Below are 25,668 nucleotides of genomic sequence, written 5' to 3'. Positions count from 1 at the left end.
TCTCTGACATGCATCCTAGATGAGTGCCAATTTACAGAGCTGGAGAGACCCTCTAATAGCTTCTCTGATGTGAAACTGGATGCTGGGCACTAGCAGAGATCAACACTAATCAAGTAATCTCAGTTTAGTGTAGATTAGTCCCATAATTTGAGCCACAAGTGTGTGTACAAGTACCATGTATCCAGACTGAAATATGGAGCCATATTGGTGTTTCTTCCCTTCTTCCCAGCCTTTTAATATATATTTTTTTCCACCCCTGCTCACACACCTCAAACATACTTTGTTTTATTCCATCCAGTCCCTTCTTGTACTATACACCCTGGTCATTCTGGCTTCAAGCCCATCTGCTCTTGAAGCCTCACCCTCTCCTCTGTCCTAGTAAATGCAAAGCAACAGTGACAACTCACCTTAGGAGCATGTTTTCATCTTCCTGTCTGGGCAGGCCAGCAAATCTCTTATTGTCTCTTTCCCAACACTTCCAGCAGGGATGTCTCCTGCCTTAAATAAATGGGAATCCCCAGGTTAGTACCCAGGCTGCAAACCTGCCGAGATTAGGGCTGCTCCGTCCATGCATGAAGCTCCCTAGGCCCTGAGCAGAGGGACCCTGGGCCTATTCCCCACATCTAAGGACGAGAGGCAGAAAGGCCCTTCCACCCGCCCACGGGGAGCCCCCTTCTCGGGAGGCCTCAGGACACATGGAGGAAGGAGCCTGGGTCTCCTGACTAGGCGAAAGACACAGGGAAAGTGCGGGGTGGCTTGGCAAACTGCTCCCCTCACCTTGTCTGTCTGGGAGCCAACACAGGAAACAGAAAGCAGGGAGGGGGAGGTCAAGGCAAAGGGGCACTTGGTCAGTGGCAGAGCAGACTCCCTTCACCTCTGGTGGTCAGGAGGAGGTACTACAGGCAGGATGTCCTGATGCCAAAAGGATGGGGATCATACCAGTGTCTGATGCTTGGCATCTCCAAGAGGAGCAAAAACGGGGGCACCTTTACACGGCTCAGGGTTATCCAGCACGCTAAAACACTCAGTAAATGAAAACACTCTAGCCTTGTCTGTGTTGCAGCTTCTCTCATTGGTTACACCACTGCAGAGGCTCACAATTCTCCTGGTGCACAAACCCCTTAGGGCTGCTTTGCTTGCAAAACTTAGCTCAGGGTGTTACTTTCTATGGTGGGTCAGGGGAATGAAGCAGCTTCCTTGGCCTCCTTCCTCACTAATGATTCAGGGTCAGACTTCCTGTGGGTTAGAATGACAGTTCCTAAGCACAGCAGGCTCTTTGTTATCTTGCAGAGTTATGGGAGATAGAAAACAGAATGCCCATGAACAGGGTTGTTAGAGCAACGGAAACCTTGAGAGGGAGGCCCAAAAACCTGCAAAACCAAGACATCAAACAGCTTGGCTTAATTTACACTTTGATTGGAGAAGTCCACTGCCTGTTTGTAATATGTTACAGAGATTGTTGAAGTTTGTACTGCACTTTAGTAAAGTGGATAGAAACCATGGAGGAAGGGAAGGATGTGGTAATCTCATGACTGGCCTCTTGCACTAATAGTTCAAGTATGCAGAGTGGGAGACTAGGTTGATCAGCAAGGAGAGCCTAGAATGACCTCAAAAGGCTGACAGCACCCAGCACATTAAACAAATTGGCTCAAGTCAATTTAGAGATGTTATCTGGCCTAAGGCTGTTAGAAAGAAAATAAACACAGAGAACGTGAACACTGGAACAGAGGTCTCATGTAAATAAGAGCTGGAGTATAATCTTGTGGATAAGGCACTGGAGTGGGACACAGGAGATGTAGATTCTGACAGACATGGGAATTGAGACTGCCTATTGACCTTAAGCACATCACTTCACCTCTGTACCCCCCAGAGCCCCATTTATAAAATGGAGAAAAATATTTTTTTTTCCTCCTTTCTCCCACCCTTTTTCTCTTTTATCTATTAACCCTTTATGCTCTTTAGGGCAGGCACTATCTCTTACTATTTCTATAGGGCACTTATCCCATTAGGGACTTTAGGCACTAAAGAAAGTTATTATTTCTCAACAGTGGCCTGAATTTTTATTTTGTATTTATTTATTTAGACAGCTTCTCCACCTCTCTCTCTCTCTCTCTCTCTCTCTCCAACCAAGCATTACCATCTCATAGGTTTTTAAAGTTGGCTTTCACCAGCTTCTCCTCCTCCAGTGTACCTGCCTTTTCCTCCCTCATGGTCCTCCAGCTGTCCTATTTCCTCTGCCACCCTGCGATTCAATTTAGTCAACCTGGAAACAAATTATACACTAGCTCCTCCTAGTTAGTCATTGGAAACCACATGGTCTGAAAGCCTCTAAAAGCAGGGCTTGAAATTCAGGAAAAAGGTACCCACCATTAAATACAAAGCAATTAATCACAACAGCTGCATCATTCTACAAACCCAAGGCATCTGTCCCCATGCAGTCTGACTGCTCCATTTTCTCTCTCCCTCCACCCCATTGAATTTTAGGACTTCTTCCCCCTGCAAGGATCTGCAAATCCTCTGTTACCCCGCAGTTTCCCTACAGGGCATCTGCCAGGGAAATACAATTTAAAAAGACAAAACAAAACATGAAACACAATCCTAGCTTCAGTTTTCTTCCCATCTCTCCCCCTTTGTGCCTGTTCAGGTACTTCAATCCCATTTTTTATGTATTCTGTCTCCCTTTTTTAAATTGGGGAAGCATCCCATTCCCCTTGTTTTCTGTCACATTGATCCTCCTAAGTGCCGATTTGGGTTTTCAGCCCCAGGAAAGTAAAGTATAAAAATGTTACCCTAAGTGTTAGATCTTATGCTAGATGTTTGTAAATTTACAGTTATTTATTTAAATCACTCATCACTGGGACTGAGTAATCAATTCAAGGTTGAGAATGTTTTAGTTCAAGCCTCTTCTGATAAAAGCACAGTGAAAGGTGGTGGTTCTTGCCTTTATCTTCTTTACACATACAGTAAGAAATGGTGGAAAATGCTATCTGAAAGCTACCATGCTCCATTGCTGGTTAGGTGGGCTACTACGTCTGACAGTATGCACACACCACAGTAATACAGATGAAGGATTATGCTGTACTGCTCTGACTGTCAAACCACTTACATGTTATTCTTTGGCGTCAACTGTACCCCCACCCAGGTAACTACAATTCTATTGTTAACATAGATCTAAAATCATATTGGGTGCATGTTTAGAAACTTACTAAGGAGACTGATCCAACCCATTGAATCCCTAAATCCTGATGTGAATGAGCTTTGAAACAGACCCCTTTATAAAAAGATATGCTAGGTGCAACATCCCTGAAGTCATGAGACAAGGTACAGTACGTATGCCAGATGAACACTTGCTGGAGTAAATGCATTTACTCATACACATTTTAAACAGTTCAGGGAAAAGGGGTTCTCTCCCCTGAATATGAGGAGTCAGGTAAACACTTAATTTGCAGAAATCACTCAAGTCACAATTAAGTATATAGAACTTCATATATACACATTTTACAGAGGGCACTTGTGTACTCAACTGGTCCAGTGACTTTTGAACATACAAGCATTGGTATTAAGGGGAAAGAATTGAAGGGAACAGGGAAAGGGCTTACCACTCATTACATGACAGATAAAGTTACACACTATGAAAGTCTGAAGTTATCAATAAATTAGATTAACAATTCACATATGCTGGTTTTCATACTATGGAAACTGTTGAAAAGAGCAAGGAGACAGTATTTAAGTAGGTCTGAGGCAAAACACAATATCATAAGCTATTTATTCTGGAGGGGTGTCAATATAGGAAATGGTCAAACTGGCACTCTCGTGGTCATTTAGGTCAATGCCATTGGAAATCAATTTTCTATTCCTACATAGATTGTGCTCATCACCCCATCCTCTGATTTAGAAATGGGATGAACTGTAGAAAATCCACAGACTTCTGACATCAAAAGGTGAAGGATTTGGGTTTTCAGCCCCAGGAAAGTAGCTTTGACAAGTATAAAAATGTTACCCTAAGTGTTAGATCTTATGCTAGATGTTTGTAAATTTACAGTTATTTATTTAAAATCACTCATCACTGGGACTGAGTAATCAATTCAAGGTTGAGAATGTTTTAGTTTAAGCCTCTTCTGATAAAAAGCACAGTGAAAGGTGGTGGCTCTTGCCTTTATCTTCTTTACAAATATGGTGAGGAATGGTGAAAAATGCTATCTGAAAGCTAGGAAGGTAACTGGTCTAGAACAAAGCTAGAGCTCAGTCTTAATTGGACCAGAACATATGGGAGCAGGCAAACCTTGGCCTTCCCTCCGTTTAACAAGATAAGGAATCTTCTGGGATATTCTGAAGAGCAATGCAAGTATAATCAAAGGAATTTTATGGAATGTTTGGGTTTTACTGAAGTTATAGCCCACAGACCTTTACAAAGCAAAAAGCATGAATTTAAGATGTTTCTACATAGTGTCCACCCCTTTCTTTGAAAGGGCAAAAGGTTCAACTTAAACAAAACTGGATATTTTACAGAACAACTAAAAAGGAAGATGAGCAAGTCACTGCAGTATTCCACATTACACTCAATCATTTGTAAGTTCCACCAAAAGGGACATTTCTCCCATTTATATTATATCCAGACTCTTAAAATAGGACTTTGAACAGGAAAAGCCACCAAGATCAAGCTAAAGCTGGTTTTCAGTTGACAATTCTAACTCCACTGAACTTCAAATGTTTTACAGTAGTTTCAGTTGTCCAACATCAGTTAACAGGCTGCTCTTCCAGAGTTAGTGTTGCTCTTCTCTTGTGGAACACACCAGACTAAGACAGTATTCTTATCCTGTTCTATAAAGTTAAACTTTGGAGTGAAGAGCTGGTAAAAGTCGGTCCAACCAGTTTTTAATCTTCACCTAGACTGCATTTCTAGGTGTGCCATTGTGAGTCACTGCTTTTATGTTTGGGGTGGTTGCTTGATTGCAGGTTCTATGGGAGACAACACCTACTTCAAAGACTTCATGAATGGCTTTGCGAAAACAATGGAAGTTGTAGTCTATCAAACCTGTGAAGGGGAAGGAAAAAAGGTTCCTCGGTTCAGTGTCTCTCTCAAATACGCAATGAAACTTAAACTAGCATAAAGTAATTTGCTTAATTTATTAATAGATTTCTGAGCAGTGAAATACTCTGTATAAACCAAAGGAGTCAGAGGTAAGTTATTGTGAAGAATATTTAATGAAAAACAGTGCCAATATTTATTTATGCTGTTTCACTTTTTAGGATGTGAAGGCATTTGTTAGGAATGTATAATAAAATATGCCAAAACAGCAGATGATGACTGAGGGCTTGGCTACACTTATATTTTATAGCGCTCTAACTTGCTGGCTCAGGGGTGTGAAAAAAATCACCCGAGTGCAGCAAGTCAGAGCGCTTTAAAGCGCTATTGTAAATAGGCTCCTAGAGCTGGGAGCCATGCTCCCAGCACTCGGAGCTAATCCCCTCACAGAGGTGGATTACCAGGAGCGCTGGGAGGGCTGTCTCCCAGCGCTCGCACGTGACCACACTCACCCTTCAAAACGCTGTCGCGAGGTCACTACTTCAGCATTACTATTTGAAAAAAAATGTTAATAGTGATTTTTAGAGACCGCTAATAAAAAGATCTTATATGCCAAAGTTTATAGGCAGCCATAGAGGTGAGATAAAATGAAGAAGAAGAGTGAAGGAAAAGGAATCATGTAAAATTAAATATGGCCAGAAACAATAATAAAGTAGAACCTCAGTTTCAAACAGACCACTCAACCACACACTTCATTTGGGGCCAGAACTACACAGTCAGGCATCAGCAGAGACCAAAAAAAAAAAAAATAAAGGGAAAATTTAAAAAAGAATATTTGACAAGGTAAGGAAACTGTTTCTGTGCTTGTTTCATTTAAATTAAGAGGTTAAAAAGCAGCGTTTTTCTTCTGCATAGTAAAGTTTCAAAGCTGTATTAAGTCAATGTTCACTTGTAAATGGCTGAAAGAACCACCATAACGTTTTGTTCAGAGTAACAAACATTTCAGAGTTACAAACAACATCCAGTCCTGAGGTGTTCATAACTGAGATTCTTTTGAACTCCAATTCAGTAAATGATGTTGAGAGCACTGTTTAAATTTAAGTTCAGACCAAAAAGGCCCAAATTGGAGTGAGAACAAAGAACCACTAAACTTCATAACTATTTTTTAGCATAAATACCCTTACATTGTTATGAGTGAACATAAAACAGAGGAAAAACAGCAATCGGAGCTACGTGTTGCTTCAACTGATGTAGATGTTACAGAGTCAAATTACTCAGCCAAAGTTAGACTATCCAGCCCTTATATTAATGAAGGATAGATCAGAATTAAAACTGTTTAATTTATTTCCACATACTGCAGAGAGAATGAGATGTCTTCACACTCATCTCTTTTGGAGGAGGAGGAAGAAAAAAAAAAGTTAACTCAAAGAATGGAAGGCATAAAGACATCCAAGGTTAAGGTCATCTTAAGAAAGCCAATGATGGTCAAGATACAAATCGTTTTTAATTAGACTTCTTCAGTTGCTTCATAAATCAATGCAAGATCTTTTAAGTGACAAACTTTTTTTTTTTTTTGAAAAAAGTTTAGTCAAAGTGCTTACCTTTGCGCTCAAAGCTTTCTTCTCTAAGTATGCAGACAAGTGCCAGAAACTTTGTCACTTCCTTTAAATATAGGACAGTTGTATTATTGAGTTTGATTATCGCCATTGACTCTTTATCGTAAGCACTTCCACTGCCATCTTCCTTTAAACTACAATAACGATACAAACAATGAACCATTCAATATACACTGACAATTTAGATCACTTTTCAGAAAAAGAAAACTTTGTGAATGCCCTACCCCACATGGCTTTATATCAGAATGAGACATGAAAAGGGGAGAAACTCGGCAGCTAACACATTTAGCAAACCTCAATATTCTTATCTCAAACCAGATATGGGCACAAATTTTCCTTAATGTCAAATCAGCAACATCAATCATACCTCCAATCAACTTCTAGTTAAGAGAACAGGTTTGAAGCTAAGCATTTCATTTTACCTTTGTATTAGGGAGATAGGGTGGTCGTGTCTCCATAGTTAAGGTTGCCATTTAAATCCATCAGACACATGTAACTTTGGCTAGAACTAGTTTGATATCAAAATTGCTAGTTTCACTTAGTCAAAGAAAACTGGTCAAAATGCAAGTTCAAACATTAAAATATTGAATTTTGTTTCACTGGTTCTTCTTGATCAAAGGCTGCTTGTTACTACCCTTTAAACATACCATTAGTTAAATCTTATACATGGGATACATTTGAAGAAGCTGTGTTGTAATTAAATAACAAACATATATAAAAGTGTGTGGTGACTACAGAAGAGAAGTATAGAGAGGGGAGGTTAAGCTTTAAGACCATGGGTAGACATGCAGAATTATTTCACTGACTCGCCCTGATAATTAAACCAGATGGGCATCAGAACCAACACAAGAGAAAAAGCTAAATGTCCCTGCCTCTAGCTTTCTTATCTCAGAGCCAAGAAGTCTCAGAGAAAAGTCCTAGGAAGAAACTGCTTGAGAGGAAATATAGGCTAGGATATATGGAGAACTGTTCACAAGTACAGCCCTGCCTCATGACTATTTCTTACATTTAAGCCATAGAATAAATGCATATCTTATGAAGGGGTAAAGAAAGGAGTTTGGACAAGACTACTGGAAGTGTGGTATGGGAGACAACACAGGACTCCACTTTGTCTGTTATGATTCCCCACCCCCAGCTTATATGACATAGGGTCTTTCTACAGTCAAAAGCTTCCTTCAGCTCAAGTAGTAGAGGCCTGTGCTTTGAACTGAAATACCAGGGTTTTAACCCTGTCATTTGGGAAGGATTAAGGTTTGTTAATTTGTAGGAATGGATTCATTGCAGAATGGCACTCAAATGTGTTTTCTTGTATGGAAAAAAAAACTGTAGGGTTATAGGTAATTAAAGGTTACACTCATGGAACTACTCATTAGTAGCCATCACTACAGAGCTGCAATGACAATTCCATGATAAAGTTCTAATTTAACATCCTCCAGCTTATCCCTTGAAAAAAGTATTTTCAGCCATAAAAATGCATATTTGTAACACACCGTATACAGTTAGATCTTATAAAATCTAGAGCATAGGCCAACTTAAAACTACTTGTTTGTCATCACAACCTACTTATTTGGCGTAGCAAAGCACACTTTAAAGAGTCTTCTGAATATCAGGCCACGTAGTGCTAAGTGCATCAACTTCACTAGAAACTGCTGGGTGTTTGATGCTCAGAACTCCTGAAAACCAGACCACTTATTTAGGAGTCTAAATATAGGACTTAAAAATTAAATGTTAGATCCTTGTTTCTGGAACTCGTGCCTATATTATGGAAAGAGACGACTAAGAGAAGGAAGATGAAGATATTCAAGTATTTAACTACCTTAAAATGGCAATTTAATCAGTTAAAGGAGCTGAAATGGAGAAGGTGTAACATGTTGATACATTAAAATAATGAAGCCTGGATGTCAATTTAAAGGCACATGATTAAAAAAGCTGCAGTTAAGTAAGTTTTAGTTGTGTGTACTTTTACCCCTTAGTGTTTAGCAACAGCATGTATGTACTCCAGAATATACTTCATTTGCTCTTCTCTGTTGAAAGTACTTAGAGTAGTGGTGTCCTCCACCTGGCCCACTTGCTGTATCTATATGTGGCCTTGCATGACAAATTCAGGTTCTACAATATCTGACTTTTAATTTAAAAGCAAGGAGTCTCTTGACCCCCACAGTTGCAAAGAAACACTTGTGTCAAATTGAGGAGGTTAACTCATGCAACACTATCTTCCTGGTTGTGTAATGACTGACTAAGGAAGTGAACACCCCTGCCCAACAGTTAGTCTTGTGTATTAAGTTTTTAAGTCTATTGAAAACATTAAAGCAAGAACTAACTATTTTAACTGCTCCACAATTCAGTGGATGGAATGGGTAGGGAGTAGGAATCTGTAGTTGTGGCATGGAAGGAAATCCAAAAGGGGAAAAAAATAAAGAGCGAAAGGGAAAGAAAGAAAAAAGAGGGGTAGAAGCAGTGGTCCTATTTCTGAGCCCATTGTCCCCATAAACGATGCTGAATGTAATAAGGTACTGAAAGAAATAATATATTCTACCCGATCTGCATAAAACTTCACATTGATATCGGTGGAAGATCCATCAAGGATTAACAATGTTATTTAATCCTAAATTTATACCTCACCCCTTGGGCCATAATTAAGAATGGAATTCAGCCTTCTCCATGAGTTTGACACCGTTGAGTGAGAGGGTATTTCCAAGCAGCTATCAATACAGACTAAAGACATGCTATCCATAGTTGCATTAGGGTCATATTCTGGTTGTTAGTCAAGAGAAGGTAAAGCACACACTGCAGCAGTACATGTTCCACCTCTGGAGGAAAAAATGAATTTTCTTATTGCTCTAGCAACCACTCTGAGGCAGTGTAACATCCATTAGATACCACTTAGATGTGAAGCTTAGACTAGGCTGCAGAGGAAACAGTGCTCAATCTGCCTCCATCATAAAGGTGTTAACCAAGGCTGAGCCTGACCGGCTCAAAAAGTAACTTACCCCAGGCAGTGAGAACCTTCTGAATCAGTGTAGTTTCATTGCATTGTTAATTAATGCTCATTAGGAAAGTGCATAAGAACAGGAGTGGACAGTATGGAATTTGTAGGCTTTTTACAGCACTCATCATGAAGCATTACAGACATTAAATGGATTTACACTCAACACTGAGGCAAAAAACGTATATTCACATTTAAAAGGTAGAAGCTGGGGCTTAGAGAAGTTTAGTGACTTGTGTAAGGTCAGAGAGACCTGTAGCAGACAGAAAAAGCTCTTATCTGCACCACCCAGTCCAGTTACTGAACCAGAATACCATCTTTCCTCTCTAAATGGACCAGAGAAGAAGCTCTATAGCCCACCTCACCCTGTAGCTAAGGGGACTAACATGTCTGCATGAAGTTTGCAGCTCTCACCTAAGCCATTTTATAGAGCTTATCTTAAGCCAACTCTCTAAAAGGATTTGTCACTTACCCATATATACAAGACACATCAATCACTACATCGATCATGTCACAGCACAGCTCATATGACTGCATATCCACAGGGGAACTGTCTGTCGCAATGTAGATTTTGCTGACTACATCAAAGAGAAAGGCTTTTTCAATGCCTGAATTCTTCAAAAAGAAAGAATTGGAGATGCATGCTGAGTCATCAGAACATCTAAATTTTAAGAAGTCTTATGTAGAATTCATAGTTTCACATTTTTAAGAGCAGGAAAATAAACAAATTTCAATTACTCAAAAGGATCAAAATTTGAACAGTTTCAATAGTCTCTGGAGATTCTGTACAGGGCACTGCATCAGCTTGGAAACCTTTTAGCAAAACGCAGCTAGCTAACTGAATTAGCTGAGGGGAAATTGTAGTGATAAGATGCATCTGATGAAGTGGGTTCTAGCCCACAAAAGCTTATGCCCAAATAAATATCTGTTAGTCTATAAGGTGCCACAAGAACTCCTCATTTTTGCTGATACAGACTAAAACGGCTACCATTCTGAATGAATGAATTATTTGCCGTTAACAGACATTATATAAGCTGTAAATTTAGAAGGCAACATTTTAAAACCCCCACTCCCTATCAGTTCATGAGTTTTTATGGTTATGAAAGACTAAATTTCACTACAATTTCCCAAGGACCTAACTGACAATTACTTTTCTACCTTCTATAGAATTTTTCTTCAACAAGATAGCTGCACACGTGCAAATGCCAATAAACTAACTCTAGCCACTAAATAAATTCAGTAATGAAAGATGAAGGACAAGTATTACTATGAGCAAATTATATGCAGCGGTGTTGTGGTGTGTCAGTCCCAGGGTCTCTCTTATTGGACCAACTTCTGTTGGTGAAAGAGAAGCTTTTGAGCTATACAGAGCTCTTCTCCAGGTGAAGTTATTTAGGCAGTGGCAAATACTTTCTACAGACTGAAGGCTACTCTTATACAGTTGACTTTCTCTGTAGGCAGCAATCACACCATAAGTAGCCCAAATGATGTAGGGAATGGACATTCTGATGGGAGAGGGCAACTAAAATCAGCTACCATATTTGTGACTGCATGAAGAGTATCCAATATTACAGAAGTTATTATCATCAGAGGACACTGAAGCGATCACATGTCCCTAACGGTCATTTCTTTGAGAATATTCTGACTGGATGACCTAGGGTGCATGTACGCATACTGAAAGTTCACCAAATGCCTACCACTGGCAGTAAACAGGTTCAAATGAGTGCAATATGGATTTCAGTCAGAATCCATATTTATGAGCCAAAAGAAGCGTTTATAGTAGCCTCTCCCCAAGTGGTTTGTATACCACATTTCCCAATTTGGGCACGTATCCAGGACATCTCTCTGAAGACTATTCACTGGCCACTTCCATATTAAGTTTATACTCCATGTTCTATTCTTCAAAGTGTTACACAGCTCCGTTCCAACCTACAGCTCCATTCTTATCCCCTTATCTGGGTAGGTTCTTACAGAGCCATATCAAGATAATATCCAAGCACTTCCTTGTCTCCTGCTATACAGCTTGAATACGTGAGCACCTCCCCCCCCACACCCCTCACTCATTTCCTTCTCAGGAGGGCTTTTTTTAAGTTGCCCCTATGATAACAAGGATCTCTTAATGTTTGCTGTACGCAATCCTCTTCATGCAAACCCTTCTGTCATCTTTCCACTCTACTATTCTGCTTCCTCTCACCAGAGGTTATATTAAAAATAAATTTCAGTGTAATCAACAGAAAATAGCAACACTACCTCTAGCAAGTAATGCTCCCCATGAGCAGTTTTCCCTTCCCGACACTGTGCAATTATCTATAATTGACTAAAACCAGGTCTATACTATAAACTTTCACAAGCTTAGTTATGTTAGTGGGGAGTATAATGAGATGCGATTTGTGACTAACATAGCTGTGCCAGCAAAAACCCATAATGTAGATGCAGTTATACCATCAGTGTGCTTTTGCTGGTACAGCTTATTTCACTGGCAAGGATGCAAGAGGAGCCTTGAATATGCTAAATTTGCAAAAAGCAAAATTTTGCCAGTATACACTACAGCATAAATTTTAAAATAGTTTATTTTTAAGATAAGGTTAGTAACTAAAAAGTAATAATATTGCACTTACTGATATAAAGATATTTAGTAGGTTTTCCAAGGTTGGCAGTTGTGGAATGAGTTTTTGTACGACCTTACTGAAGGCTTCAAATATTGAATGGTCATAGATACTGGTCAAATAAAAGCTGTGGATTTAAAAACAAAAAAAATCCAATCTAAACAAGTTAAGTGTAAATCAGTGCTGCAATAAACTGTAAAAGTTAAAAATCCTAACATTTGAACTCTATTGTTTTATCCAAGTTCTACTGGCACAACACCATTCTGCTTCTACAGAAATGAGGAGGCATTTACAGAGTTGTTGGAGTAAGCATGGGATGATCTCCCACCAAAGCGAGAGAGAGAGAGAGAGAGAGAGAGAGATCTGGGCATGTTTTTCACAATACCTTTTGCTAGCAGTATCACAACTTCTGGCAGAGAGCTATTAAAAATGTGTTAAAAGGCCCAAGCCATTCCCTTTCAGAGATTTAAATTTTTATAAAACTTCCTGTTTTCTGCCACTTCCACTTAGGTCATGTCTACACTGAGATGGTGTTAGAACCAGTGGCAATTTTTTAAAGATTTCCCCAGAGTAGAGATGGCCATAAAGAAAAACAGACATTGACCTCAATGTACTCAGACAGAACAATTTAAATAATTAAATACCAATAAGCAAACGACAGCCCATCAACCATGACTATATACCAGAGTTAGCGCTGACCTTGAGTCAAGAAAGAAAAAGTGAGTTACAGACACGAAAAAATGCTTTAATACTTGATAGAGCAAAGCTTGCAAGGTGCAATACAACATACATTTAAATTAGCAAGGAATTGGCAAGCAAAATAAAGCCAGGATCATGTATCACAAATTATATTTTCTTTATTGACAACTCATTTAATTTTAATTAATAATGCTTAGTTCTATACTAGTGAATGTTCTACAGAATATTTTGTAAGACTGAAGTAGTCTGTGTAATCTTAGTATCAAAGTGTGGACGAGACGTCATTAAAGTCCTTCATATTAAATCTGATGAGAAAAGAAAGAAAAAAAGTCACCAGTTTCACGTATACAGTTGTGAGATTGTTACCGGTCAAAATTTCTATCACTCACCTAAGATGAAGTTTTTCAAGCCCAGCATCTGCAAGATCATCATTGGCTCTCTGATGAATATCCCTTTGAGTTTCTATTTTATGGTCATCTGACAGACCATCAACTTTGTGAATAAAAACCTCAAAGTTCATTTCTGGATTGACTTTGTAGGCTTTAGAAACTGTAATGTGGAGTCTTGTTAAAGCTTCCATGTAGTCATCCTGTACATCAGTGTAGACAGGGGTTAATGTCACAGCTGCCAGCCAATTAACTGATCTTTCTTCGCTATCCCCCTTCTATTCCACTCTTTGCACATACACAAAAATAGTGAAATGAAAAAAAAAAAATTATTTCCACCTTTGAATAGGCAGAAACAGGCTAGTTTGGAAAAACAGAAATTCAGATAGTAAGTTCTAAATCCTGTCCTGTCACCTTTAAAGAGGATTAGATCTCATTCATAACATAAATGCACTCACTTAAAAACAAAAAGCAAAACAAAAAAAAAAAATCACAGGGATATAAACCCTACTCCTGGAGGAATTCTGCGCCACTGTGCATGTGCACAATTTATGTTCCCCCACAGATTTCTTTGCTTACCTGTAGAAAAATGACTTTCTGAGGGGGGGAAGCCACAAGAGTGGTTATGCAACCCTCCACAGTAGTATGTTTCAGGGAGTCCAGGGCAGCCAGCAGAGAGGTAAATCACTGTGGTGCAGGGGGCGGGACTTGGGAAGACCTGGCTGGTGGCTTCTACCCTGCACAGGGCTCAGCTGCTAGTCCCAGATGGATTGGGGAGGATGGGACTTCCTCTTCCCCTGCACAGCATCTAGGGCCATGTCAGACCCACCCCCAGATTTCTCCCACAGCTGTAGGAAGCTCTGCAAACTCCCCCACTTCCTGTGACCATTGCTCCTCAGCTGCAGGGGGAGGGATCACTGTACAGGGAGCTGCTCCCCGCATCTGCCCAGTCCCCGTGTATCCAGACCCCCTCATACCCAGACCTCCCGCCAAGCCTCATGCCCCCAGACCCCACCACCCCCACAAGCCCCATTCCCCCTCACCTTTACCACCCCAACAAGCCACCTGCACCTGGATCTCCACCCCATTGAGCCCTATTTCCCCAGCATCTAGACCCCACCCAGGACTCACCAACAAGCCCCTGTGCAGCCAGATTCCCCCCCCACACACACACACTGATCCCCCTTTGAGCCACCCACACCCAGACTGCCCCACATAGAACCCTCTCAACCCACACCTGGATCCTCCCCACACATGGATTCTGCCTTGCTGAGCCTGCTTACTCAGACCTGGCAAGGAGGGGCAGGGCCCTTGGGTGTTTCTTGGACAGGCCCAGTCCTTGCGCTGTCAGGGTTGGGTGCAGCCTCTCTGCTGAGTCTGTATGCCGGGGGCAGCTGCACTGTGATTTCCCACCTCTGTGAAGCCAGTAGCCTGTGCTCCCCAATGCCATGCTGGAGCCTCCACATTTATTTGACAAATAAAATTTGCAGAACTTTGCAGAATTTTAAAATATTGTGCACAGAATTTTTAGGTGCAGAAGGCACCCAGGAGTAAAACACTCAAGCTCAAGGGTGTCAGCCAAACACTAAGAACTAAGACAGAGGATACTGGACTATATAGACTCTCTGCTTTGATCTAGCAGAGCAATTCTTTTGTCTATTAAAGCGGCCAAGCTATGAAATGTAAAGGGCCAGTAACAAAGTAAATTCAGGTTTAAAAAAAAAAAAAAAAAAGTGACTGGTTCTAGCCAGCATTAGGTTTTTAAACCGTCACCAGTCACCTCCACCTCAAATAGCAAGAAAACTCCCCAGCATTATTAGATATTAATATCTACCTGTGCATCAATAACATATATCAGTGCCCCTGTGCCTCTGAAAATCATCTCATAATCAAATGTTGGGTCAAAAAAGTCCATTTGTCCAGGAAAGTCCCATATCTGGAAATTCACGAAGGAACTGTTGGATATATCATCTTTGTAAATCTTGTTGGTACTCTCCAAAAACAGGGTCTCATTGGGAGACATTTTATGAAATACCACCTGTGAAAGGGAAAGTGAAGACTGATTGGCTTTTGAAGATTTGACAAAAATCTAGTTAAGATTAGTGCCTTTTTCTCTCAGAATGAGCAGATAAAGTAATAATGACCAGAGGATAAAGCCACACAATCAGCATGCAACTTGCCAATGAAATACAAGTCTCAGAATGGAGGAAAAATGGGAAAAAAAGTTTTTTAAAAAAACCCCACGCATAGCAAACATTGTTTATTTTATCTGATGAAGGAAATTAACCTAAAGTTAAGTTGCACTAAATAGCTTTTCAATTATGTGGATTTTACAAGACTGAATTATCCCATCCCCCAATCAGCAAAAGACAAGTTGCTTCTTTTCCCATTGTATTAGTGTAATTCAGTGCCTCCAGGTCACCTGTGTACTGCCACAATAACTGTAAGTGGGAAGCTATAACCAGTGTTGTGGCTGTGGCCAAGTAATATTACAAGTCTTTGGTTCCAGAAGCGTTCACACTTTTCATTTCAGTGGGATAATTAAAACTTGGGCACCTTAACTAAAGGTGTTACTACTACTCCAGGATGAACTTTACAAAGTCAGAAACAACCTGTTCTAAAGCTGCGATAAAAGTTAAAATTTTCTTAACAGATTTCCCAGTTTGAGAGACCCAAAAATCACAAGAACTGTAGTTAGTCTAACTGAAAGAGTTAGGACAATAATACCACAACAAATCATTTGCTCTTCTTACTGACAGATTTGAGAACTGCTGACCCCATTCCCTTCAAGAATAAGTGTAGAACAAACATCTGAAAGAGAAGGGGGCAATTTTCAAGTTGCAGTTAATGAACAACATAGCGGCAGCACTAGTAGTAATTATTTATGCTATGGTAGTCCCCAAAGACCCCCCAACTGGGATTGGAGTCCCAAATATAGTTAGTGCTGTATGAACTGAAAAGAAACAAACAGTCCCTGGCCAAAGATAGCCTACAGTTAAAGCAGCAGCTCTAGTAGCACAAATTATATGCCACGACTGCACGTTCAATCCCACAAAAAGAAAAGGAGTACTTGTGGCACCTTAGAGACTAACAAATTTATTAGAGCATAAGCTTTCGTGAGCTACAGCTCACTTCATCGGATGCATTTGGTGGAAAAAACAGAGGAGAGATTTATATACACACACACAGAGAACATGAAACAATGGGTTTATCATACACACTGTAAGGAGAGTGATCACTTAAGATAAGCCATCACCAACAGCAGGGGGGGGAAAAGGAGGAAAACCTTCCATGGTGACAAGCAGGTAGGCTAATTCCAGCAGTTAACAAGAATATCAGAGGAACAGTGGGGGGTGGGGTGGGAGGGAGAAATACCATGGGGAAATAGAAAACAACAGAACGCCACTAGCCATCACCTTCAGCCCCCAACTAAAACCTCTCCAAACGCATCATCAAGGATCTACAACCTATCCTGAAGGATGAGCCATCGCTCTCTCAGATCTTGGGAGACAGACCAGTCCTTGCTTACAGACAGCCCCCCAATCTGAAGCAAATACTCACCAGCAACCACACACACCACACAACAGAAGCACTAACCCAGGAACCTATCCTTGCAACAAAGCCCGTTGCCAACTCTGTCCACATATCTATTCAGGGGATACCATCATAGGGCCTAATCACATCAGCCACACTATCAGAGGCTCGTTCACCTGTGCATCTACCAATGTGATATATGCCATCATGTGCCAGCAATGCCCCTCTGCCATGTACATTGGCCAAACTGGACAGTCTCTACGTAAAAGAATGAATGGACACAAATCAGACGTCAAGAATTATAACATTCAAAAACCAGTTGGAGAACACTTCAATCTCTCTGGTCACTCGATCACAGACCTAAGAGTGGCTATCCTTCAACAAAAAAGCTTCAAAAACAGACTCCAACGAGAGACTGCTGAATTGGAATTAATTTGCAAACTGGATACAATTAACGTAGGCTTGAATAGAGACTGGGAATGGATGAGTCATTACACAAAGTAAAACTATTTCCCCATGGTATTTCTCCCTCCCACCCCACCCCCCACTGTTCCTCTGATATTCTTGTTAACTGCTGGAATTAGCCTACCTGCTTGTCACCATGAAAGGTTTTCCTCCTTCCCCCCCGCTGCTGGTGATGGCTTATCTTAAGTGATCACTCTCCTTACAGTGTGTATGATAAACCCATTGTTTCATGTTCTCTCTGTGTGTGTGTGTGTGTGTGTATAAATCTCTCCTCTGTTTTTTCCACCAAATGCATCCGATGAAGTGAGCTGTAGCTCACGAAAGCTTATGCTCTAATAAATTTGTTAGTCTCTAAGGTGCCACAAGTACTCCTTTTCTTTTTCCAACTTACCTGTATGTGTGTGTGTGTGTGTGTGTGTGTGTGTGTGTGTGTGTGTGTGTGTGTGTATATATATAGCTTCTTACTCTATGTTCCATTTTATGCATCCAGTGAAGTGGGCTGTAGCCCACAAAAGCTTATGCTCTAATAAATTTGTTAGTCTCTAAGGTGCCACAAGTACTCCTTTTCTTTTTGCGGATACAGACTAACACGGCTGCTACTCTGAAACCTTTAAATACCAAGAGCAGACAGGGCCAAACCTCAGACTTGATGCCCCACACAGACAATGTAAGGGTGTTGGTTCAGTGCTGACCTAGAGATCTGGTTCTGGAATGGAGCAGACATCTAAAAAAAGCTGGTGCCACAGAAGTACCGTCATCTACTAGAACAGGGAACTTTCAGTCAGAAGACGTGAATTCTATTCCTACTATTGACTTGACCTGTGACACTAGAAAAGCCACCTAAACCCTAACTCATTTTACCCAATTCTGGTATAACAGTAATTATCCAAATATTCAAAGTGTGGAAAAAATTTTGAAAATATTTACATTGTAACAAAGAGTGGAAAGTTACATAATTCTATCACAAGAGTTCTGCAATCTTGAGCCAACTTCTCTCAAAACAGACATTTTTGTGGGATTTCAGCTTGTGAGATTTCAAGACAGAATATGAAAACAGACCCCTTTCAGTTTTAGATACTGTCCAGAACTAGAAAATTTAAAGTTACAATTCCAAGATAGGAACTCATGGACATGACAAAATTTGCAGAAAGCAAGGCCTGGTCTATACTACAGAGTTAGGTTAACGAAAGGCATCTTAAATCAACCTAATTTTAAGCGTCTACACAACAACAACATTACTGCTGCCAATATAAATTGCCTATGACACCAACTTAACTCCATCTTCATGACAGGAGTAGCGCTTAGGTCAAGGTAGTTAAGGCAAATGAGTGTCTGTGTAGATGCTGCGTTACTTACATCGCCTGTTGGCTGTCAGTTCACAGCTGGAGGAGCCTCCCGGCCCTGTGCGGTCAGCCCCGCACATTACCCCACTTAAATCGGTGCAAACACTGCTTGAAAGGATGTACACCACTGGCCAAAGGAGAGTAGTATGGACATGAAAAAAACACAGTGATTACTGCGGTGGCTATATATCAACCTAACTAAGGTTGACTTAATTTTGTAGTTGAGACAAACCCCAAGATTACTCAGATTAATCGAGTCTGGAGAAAACTGACAAGCTTCAGAAGGACCTGACAACAGTGACCTAGCAACACAAAAGCAGTTTAAACTCATTGCTTTGCATTTGTTAAACAGATATTGGAAGAAATCATCTGAATGACTTACACACCTTACCGGGCTTCAAGTTAAACACTCAGGAAAAGAGACTTGGGTATCACCTGGGCAGTTCAATGAAGATTTGATAGATGTGCATCACCAGTCAAAATGCAGGAAACAGAATGACAGAATGGGCAACAAGAATGACTCAGACAATTAAAACTTAGGAAAACTTGCATATGAAGAGACGTTTCAGAGTAGCAGTCGTGTTAGTCTGTATTCACAAAAAGAAAAGGAGTACTTGTGGCACCTTAGAGACTAACAAATTTATTTGAGCATAAGCTTTCGTGAGCTCCAGCTCACTTCACTGGATGCATTCAGTGAAAATACAGTGGGGAGATTTATATACATAGAGAACATGAAACAATGGGAGTTACCATATACACTGTAATGAGAGTGATCACTTAAGATGAGATATTACCACCAGGAGAGCGGAAGGGGGGAACGTTTTGTAGCGATAATCAAAGTGGACATTTCCAACAGTTGACAAGAACGTCTGAGAAATGGGGGTGGAATAAACATGGGGAAATAGTTTTACTTTGTGTAAAATGATCCATCCACTCCCAGTCTCTATTCAAGCTTAAGTTAATTGTATCCAGTTTGCAAATTAATTCTAATTCAGCAGTCTCTCATTGAAGTCTGTTTTTTGAATTTTTTTTGTTGAAGAAGAATTGCCATTTTTAGGTCTGTAATCAAGTGACCTAAGAGATTGAAGTGTTCTCCAACTGGTTTTTGAATGTTACAATTCTTGACGTTTTTTATATAGAGACTGTCCAGTTTGACCAATGTACATGGCAGAGGAGCTTTGCTGGCACATGATGGCATATATCACATTGGTAGATGTGCAGGTAAACTAGCCTCCGTTAGTGTGCTGATGTGATTAGGTCCTATCATGGTGTCCCCTGAATAGATATGTGGGCAGAGTTGGCCACGGGCTTTGTTGCAAGGATAGGTTCCTGGGTTAGTGCTTCTGTTGTGTGGTTGCTGGTGAGTATTTGCTTCAGGTTGGGGGGCTGTCTGTAAGCAAGGACTGGCCTGTCTCCCAATATCTGTGAGAGTGATGGGTCGTCCTTCAGGATAGGTTGTAGATCTTTGATGATGCGTTGGAGAGGTTTTAGTTGGGGGCTGAAGGTGATGACTAGTGGCGTTCTGTTATTTTCTTTGTTGGGCCTGTCCTGTAGTAGGTGACTTCTGGGTACTCTTCTGGCCTCTGTCAATCTGTTTCTTCACTTCAGCAGGTGGGTACTGTAGTTGTAAGAATGCTTGATAGAGATCTTGTAGGTGTTTATCTCTGTCTGAGGGATTGGAACAAATGCAGTTGTATCGTAGAGCTTGGCTGTAGACAATGGATCGTGTGGTGTGGTATGAAATGAAGAGATGGGGACTGTTTAGAGTTAAGATGAGTAAGAGGACACACAACAATGGTAAACAAGGTAAATAATGTCAGGGAAAGCAAGCTGAACAGCAATGCCTGATAGTTTTCATAAAAAGAAAAAGAAAAAGGGGGATATTCAATTAATTGATCAAAACAAATAATTTCACACAGTTCACAAGTTACCTATGTCACTCACCACCACAAGATACTGGTAGGTCCAAGTACTTAGTAGGGTTCACAAACAGATTAAATGGTTATACAAATAACAAGAATCTCTAGTTATAATAGCAAAAATTAACAAGTTTTGGAAAGAATCTATCTAAACTTTCAGGGCATCTTCTAAGTATTAGAGATTAGGACAAAGATTTTCTTGTGAATAGGTTATTCCATAACTGCCTACTGGAGGGTTTCTTGCATCTTCCTCAAAAGCATTACATATCAGCCACTGCTAGATACAAGCACTAGAATGTGCTAACCCCTGGTATGATAAGGTATGGCAACTCCTATCAAGAAAACCATTATTGGGCCACAGCCAACAGGAAGAGCAGCACTAGATATTCCATTCATTAGGGAATACCACTAGCTATAAGCAATGCTCCAAAGCATATGGTTGCCCACAATTTCATGGAGTCCAGAGCTGGCTTTTGTCTATTGATTCTTACTTTGCTTCTCAGCAGCCATCCACAACTACTTCTTCTAATTTCTTGGGCCCCCTTGTACCACAACACAGAGTTTGAAAAATCCACTTGCTCACAACAAGTAGGAATCTTTTCCAAGCAACAGTCATTAGTTTGTCTATAATCTGTGGAAGGTCCCTGCTGGCAATGCTATCCCACACCAGCAGAGGGGTCTGCATATGCATGAGCCCCTGCAGTGGTTTTCAAACTTTTTTTCTGGGGACCCTTTGAAGAAAATTGTTGATTCCCACGACCCAACAGAGCTGGGGATGAGGGGTTTGGTGTGTGGGAGGAGGCTCTGGGCTAGGTCAGAGAGTTGGGATGCAAGAGGGGGTCAGGGTCTGGGTAGGGGATGCAGGATCTGGGCTGGGGCCCGAGGATGAGGGGTTTGGGGTGCAGGAAGCAGTTTCAGGTGTGGGGGGGGGCTCAGACTTACCTCCGGCGGCTCCTGCTCAGTGGTTCAGCCAGAGTGCAGAGGCAGGCTTCCCCCATCCTGGCACCACGGTCCACACTGTGCCCAAGAAGCAGCCAGCAGCAGGTCCGGCTCCTAGGCTGAGGTGCACAAGCAGCTTCGCACAGCTCTCGTCTGCAGGCACCACCCTAGCTCCCATTGGCCGGTTCCCAGCCAATCTGAGTATGGAGCTGATGCTAGGGGCAGTGTCAGCGCGTGGAGCCCTGTGGCCCCCATGCCAGCCGCTTCCAGGGCGCAGCATTGGAACAGTTAGGCACTAGCCTGCCTTCACTGGGCAGCACCACCGACAGGACTTTTAAAGTCCCAGTCAGCGGTGCTGATAAGAGTGACCCAGTGCCTTACATAGAATCATAGAATCATAGGAGGAGGAGTCCGATCCTGGAATCACAGATCCACCCACAGTAGGTACAGACATTTCCTGGTGGGTCAGCTGCCTGCTGAAAGAAAGTTTTTTCCTTTTTCCTTCCTGCTCTCTTTTTCAGCTTTGAGGGGGAAGGCGTTTCTCCTCAAAGCTGGCCACTGCCTGACAGAAAATGTGATGCCATTGGGAACGGTTGGTGGCTTGCTCTTCCCAGCTTCTGTGTCCACATCAGTTTTCTTGAGATGCAATTTCAGTGCATCTTGTAGCATTTTCTTTGACCACCATGGGATCTCTGACCATGAGTGAGTTGAAAGTAGAGGACTTGTTTTGGGAAGTGAGAGTCTGGCATGGGCACGCAATGTCAAGCCTAGCAGAGTTGGTGCATGAGGTCATTCGACCCAAGCACTTGAGATGGAGGAGAACAGGAATAAACCCAGGAGTCTAGGCAGAAGGAAGGGTGGTCCACCAGACCACTGAATTTCATGCTGTTGGGAAGGCTTGGCCCTTTGGCTAACAGACGTTGAGAACGGTTATCAAGGCTTGACCAGAAAGATTAGTTTATTGCTCAGATTGCGACTGCCGTGGCAATGCTCTACACTGCGATACTCTGACACATCTTTACATAGGGGGTCACAGAAAAGAGCTTAGCAAGGAGAGCTATGTGTAGACTCTAAAGACCTGCAGACAAATACTGAGGATCACTGTCACACCGCTGCCTTTTTCTAAACTTAGATTTCTCCTGTGAAGCTTAACACAATGACCTTGATGGGCAGAATGCCCTAGCAACCCTATGAAGCCTAACAGCAAGTCTAACACACTGTTGCCATTTGTTAATGTTAATCCACAACTGTCCATCTTTCTCTTTGCCTCAAAGAAGCAAATCATCCAGAAGATCTAATTACACTTTTGTGCCCATAGATAATGAAATCTGAGAAGCTCCCAAAAAATGTAAAAAAAAGAAAACTAAAGGCTTGTCTGAACTGGCAATTTTAGCAACAATAATGCAGATTCATCACACTGGTGTGGCTTACCCTATTTTCAAATCAACATGTAGATAAATATCTCGGAAACATCTGCCTGTTTCATTTCCTGAGACACACCTTGGTTTTGGGGAGAAGACACCTGTGCATCAGGAATAAAAAAGGATGTAGCCCAAACTCAATGTGAAGCAAACATCTCTGTAGACAGAGAATGCATTTTTTAGGAAATAAGAACCTTCTTGTTCAACTTCTCTATATGCTGCTACTATAAAAAGAAGAAGTTGCCTACTAACATGTACAAAGTAGAGAGAAGTTCTCGTTAGAAACAAGCCACATAGACGGTTCAAGACAGGGCAGGTGGCACTTACCCCCCACCCCCGAGCCAGGGAGGCAAGGAGCCAGTGCCACCCTCCCCCGCTGGGCTGCTGGCCTGCTAAATAGTTACTTAAAAGGGAACGGCCCCATGCCCTAGGCAGCTTACCACATAATTTACTGAGAAAAATAGGGAAACAGAAAGACCAAGCTCAGGGCCCATTTCAATGCATAAGGGCAACTACACTGGAAGCACCTATATAACCAGTGTCAAAGCCTGAACTGCAGCTCAGATAAGTGTTCTTCTCAAGATTCGAGTGCCTCATTTATGGTGGGGGAGATAAAGGAAGACGAGAGTCGAAGTGCAGGTACAAATATAGCTGCTACATCTTAGCCCCTGCCCCCTTGGCCACTCCCTGGAGCCATCTACCCACGAACAGCCCCTGTATACTCCCGCTCCCCCCAAATTCCCCCACACCTACAGGCCTCACCTTCTGGATAGACGATTTCCCGCTGCGCCGCAGTCCCATGAGTAGAATACGGGGCTTAGAATCCGCACCACCCGGGCCACCCCCAGCCACACCCGGGACGCCACTGCTTCCACCAGGGCCGGAGCCCCCCTCCAGTTCTGCCTCCTCCTCTTCTCCATAGCCGAAGTCCTTGGGGAACGAATCAGACGCGCCAAAGCTTCCCCCGATTAAAGCCGGCTCCTCAGTCCCCCCCACGGGGCCCGGCCCCCCAAACTGCAGCGCCATCCCCACAGGCCGCCCGCTCCAGCACTACTGACCCCACGAACCCTCGCTTTCGCTCCGCCTAGGACGGGATGAAAGAAACCCCCAACTCCTACCACGTTAATGCAACCTAACATGCCTCTGCGCCGATTGGCCTAACCTGACAAGCGTGCGTTTTGATTGGCTGGGCCCCGCAGGGTAGGCTTACTCGGATCAGGTGATGAGTCACCTGATTATACCGCTACACGTGACAGAGGGAGTCGGGCGGAGCCATGTAGCTGGGATTCCATTCCTCAGCGGGACACGCCCCACGGAGATGGACCAGTCCCTGCAAGGGAGGAGGTGGTGCCTGGGTCAGGGCCAGATGTGGGTTGCCCCTCACGACTGTGATGGGTGCATCAAAAACCCGCAGCCTGGCCGAGCGGACCAACAGGGGCGGGGAATCTAAGCGCGGAGCCAGAGACTGCTTCCTGTTGCTATGGAAGAATGGGAGGGTTGTGATAACTGCCAATTTGGGGGCTAGAGTGGTACAAGGTACAACACTCCTCCCCTACTTCACCTGACAATCCACCATACCAGGAAACCTGCTACCTGAACACCTCTGCTCCCTCCCCAACCTACCTCATGAACAGTGAACAAAATCACCCTATTAAAGTAGAAGGAGCTTAACTTTATGTATGTGAATTAGGGTTGCTAACCCTCTAAGATTGTCCTGGTGTCTCCCTAACTTAAAGATTAATGTTTAATTAAAGATTGTCATGTGATAAAATCTCCAGGAATTTATCCAAGTTGGCAACTTTACAGTGAATACCAGCAATATCACAGCTCTGATTTACAGACAGCCAACCTAAATCATTTGTCAGCCAGAAAAAAAAGTGATAGTAGGTGTGGTAAAGGGATGATAATCCTGGCCTATAATATACTATAGCCCTGGAGACTGCCAGAATTTATCATCTTAAATTTCATCCATTCCTCACTTCTTGTCCCTTAGCGAGTATAGTTTCATTAACCCTGTATTTATATATCTTCACTGGTGGGTTTTTGCTGTGCAATGTAATCAGTCCTCACATTTGTAAATAGCAAGGAATAGAATGCACCTTACAGCTAAGATGAAAAGCAATATTTAATCTTAACACTGCTACTGAAATTATTCACTGTACTTCAGGCACTTTGTGCTAAATTAGTCTTGTTAACCTGTTCTGAAAAGTATAACATTCACATCACATCACATGAGTTAACTCCTTCAAAAGCTTATAAAAAGTTAGGTTTAGAACTCTACAGAAGAATGTTTGCAGATTACCTTAAGAGTCATAAGCCTTTTTTCATAGATTTGGAGGACTGGAAGGGACCTTGGAAGGTCATCTAGTCTAGTCCCCTGCACTCATAGCAAGACCAAGTATTATCTAGACCAGTGATCCTAGAGGATCTCCCAGTCAATCGCTATCTCTTGGGGGGGGGGGGGCTGACTCCCTACCCCAGCCCCACACCGCTCCCAGAAGTGGCCAGCACGGCCCCACGAGTGAGCGGGGAGGACAGGGTCTCCCTCTGTGCACTGGTCCTGCCTGTAAGCACCACCCCCGCAGCTCCCATTGGCCAGGAGGGCTGCAGGGGCAGTACTTACAGAGTGGCAGCTTGCAGAGCCATATGCCCCCCACTCCCAGGGGCACACTGGCCCCTTCCATGAGCAGTGTGGAGCTGGGGTAGGCAGGGAGCCTGACTTAGCCTT

At 42.2% G+C, this 25,668-nt stretch overlaps 1 protein-coding gene across 1 annotated transcript; it reads right to left on the bottom strand.

Moving 5' to 3' along the window:
* Positions 1 to 3,333: 3,333 nt before the first annotated feature.
* On the bottom strand, positions 3,334 to 24,113 carry RRAGC (Ras related GTP binding C). Its single transcript, XM_038377494.2, has 7 exons — positions 23,703 to 24,113; positions 15,154 to 15,357; positions 13,323 to 13,522; positions 12,247 to 12,361; positions 10,101 to 10,243; positions 6,628 to 6,776; positions 3,334 to 5,035 (listed from the first exon to the last, which is right to left on the bottom strand). The coding sequence occupies exons 1-7, from the start codon at positions 23,964 to 23,966 to the stop codon at positions 4,887 to 4,889; spliced, it is 1,224 nt and encodes a 407-aa protein (XP_038233422.1). The 5' UTR covers positions 23,967 to 24,113; the 3' UTR covers positions 3,334 to 4,886.
* Between the last annotated feature and the right edge of the window lie 1,555 nt (positions 24,114 to 25,668).

The sequence above is a fragment of the Dermochelys coriacea genome, chromosome 19 (assembly GCF_009764565.3).
Source record: "Dermochelys coriacea isolate rDerCor1 chromosome 19, rDerCor1.pri.v4, whole genome shotgun sequence".
In the NCBI taxonomy this organism is placed as follows: Eukaryota; Metazoa; Chordata; order Testudines; family Dermochelyidae; genus Dermochelys; species Dermochelys coriacea.
Note: the sequence above shows the minus strand (reverse complement) of the source record. Positions and strands in the feature narration are given on the sequence as shown.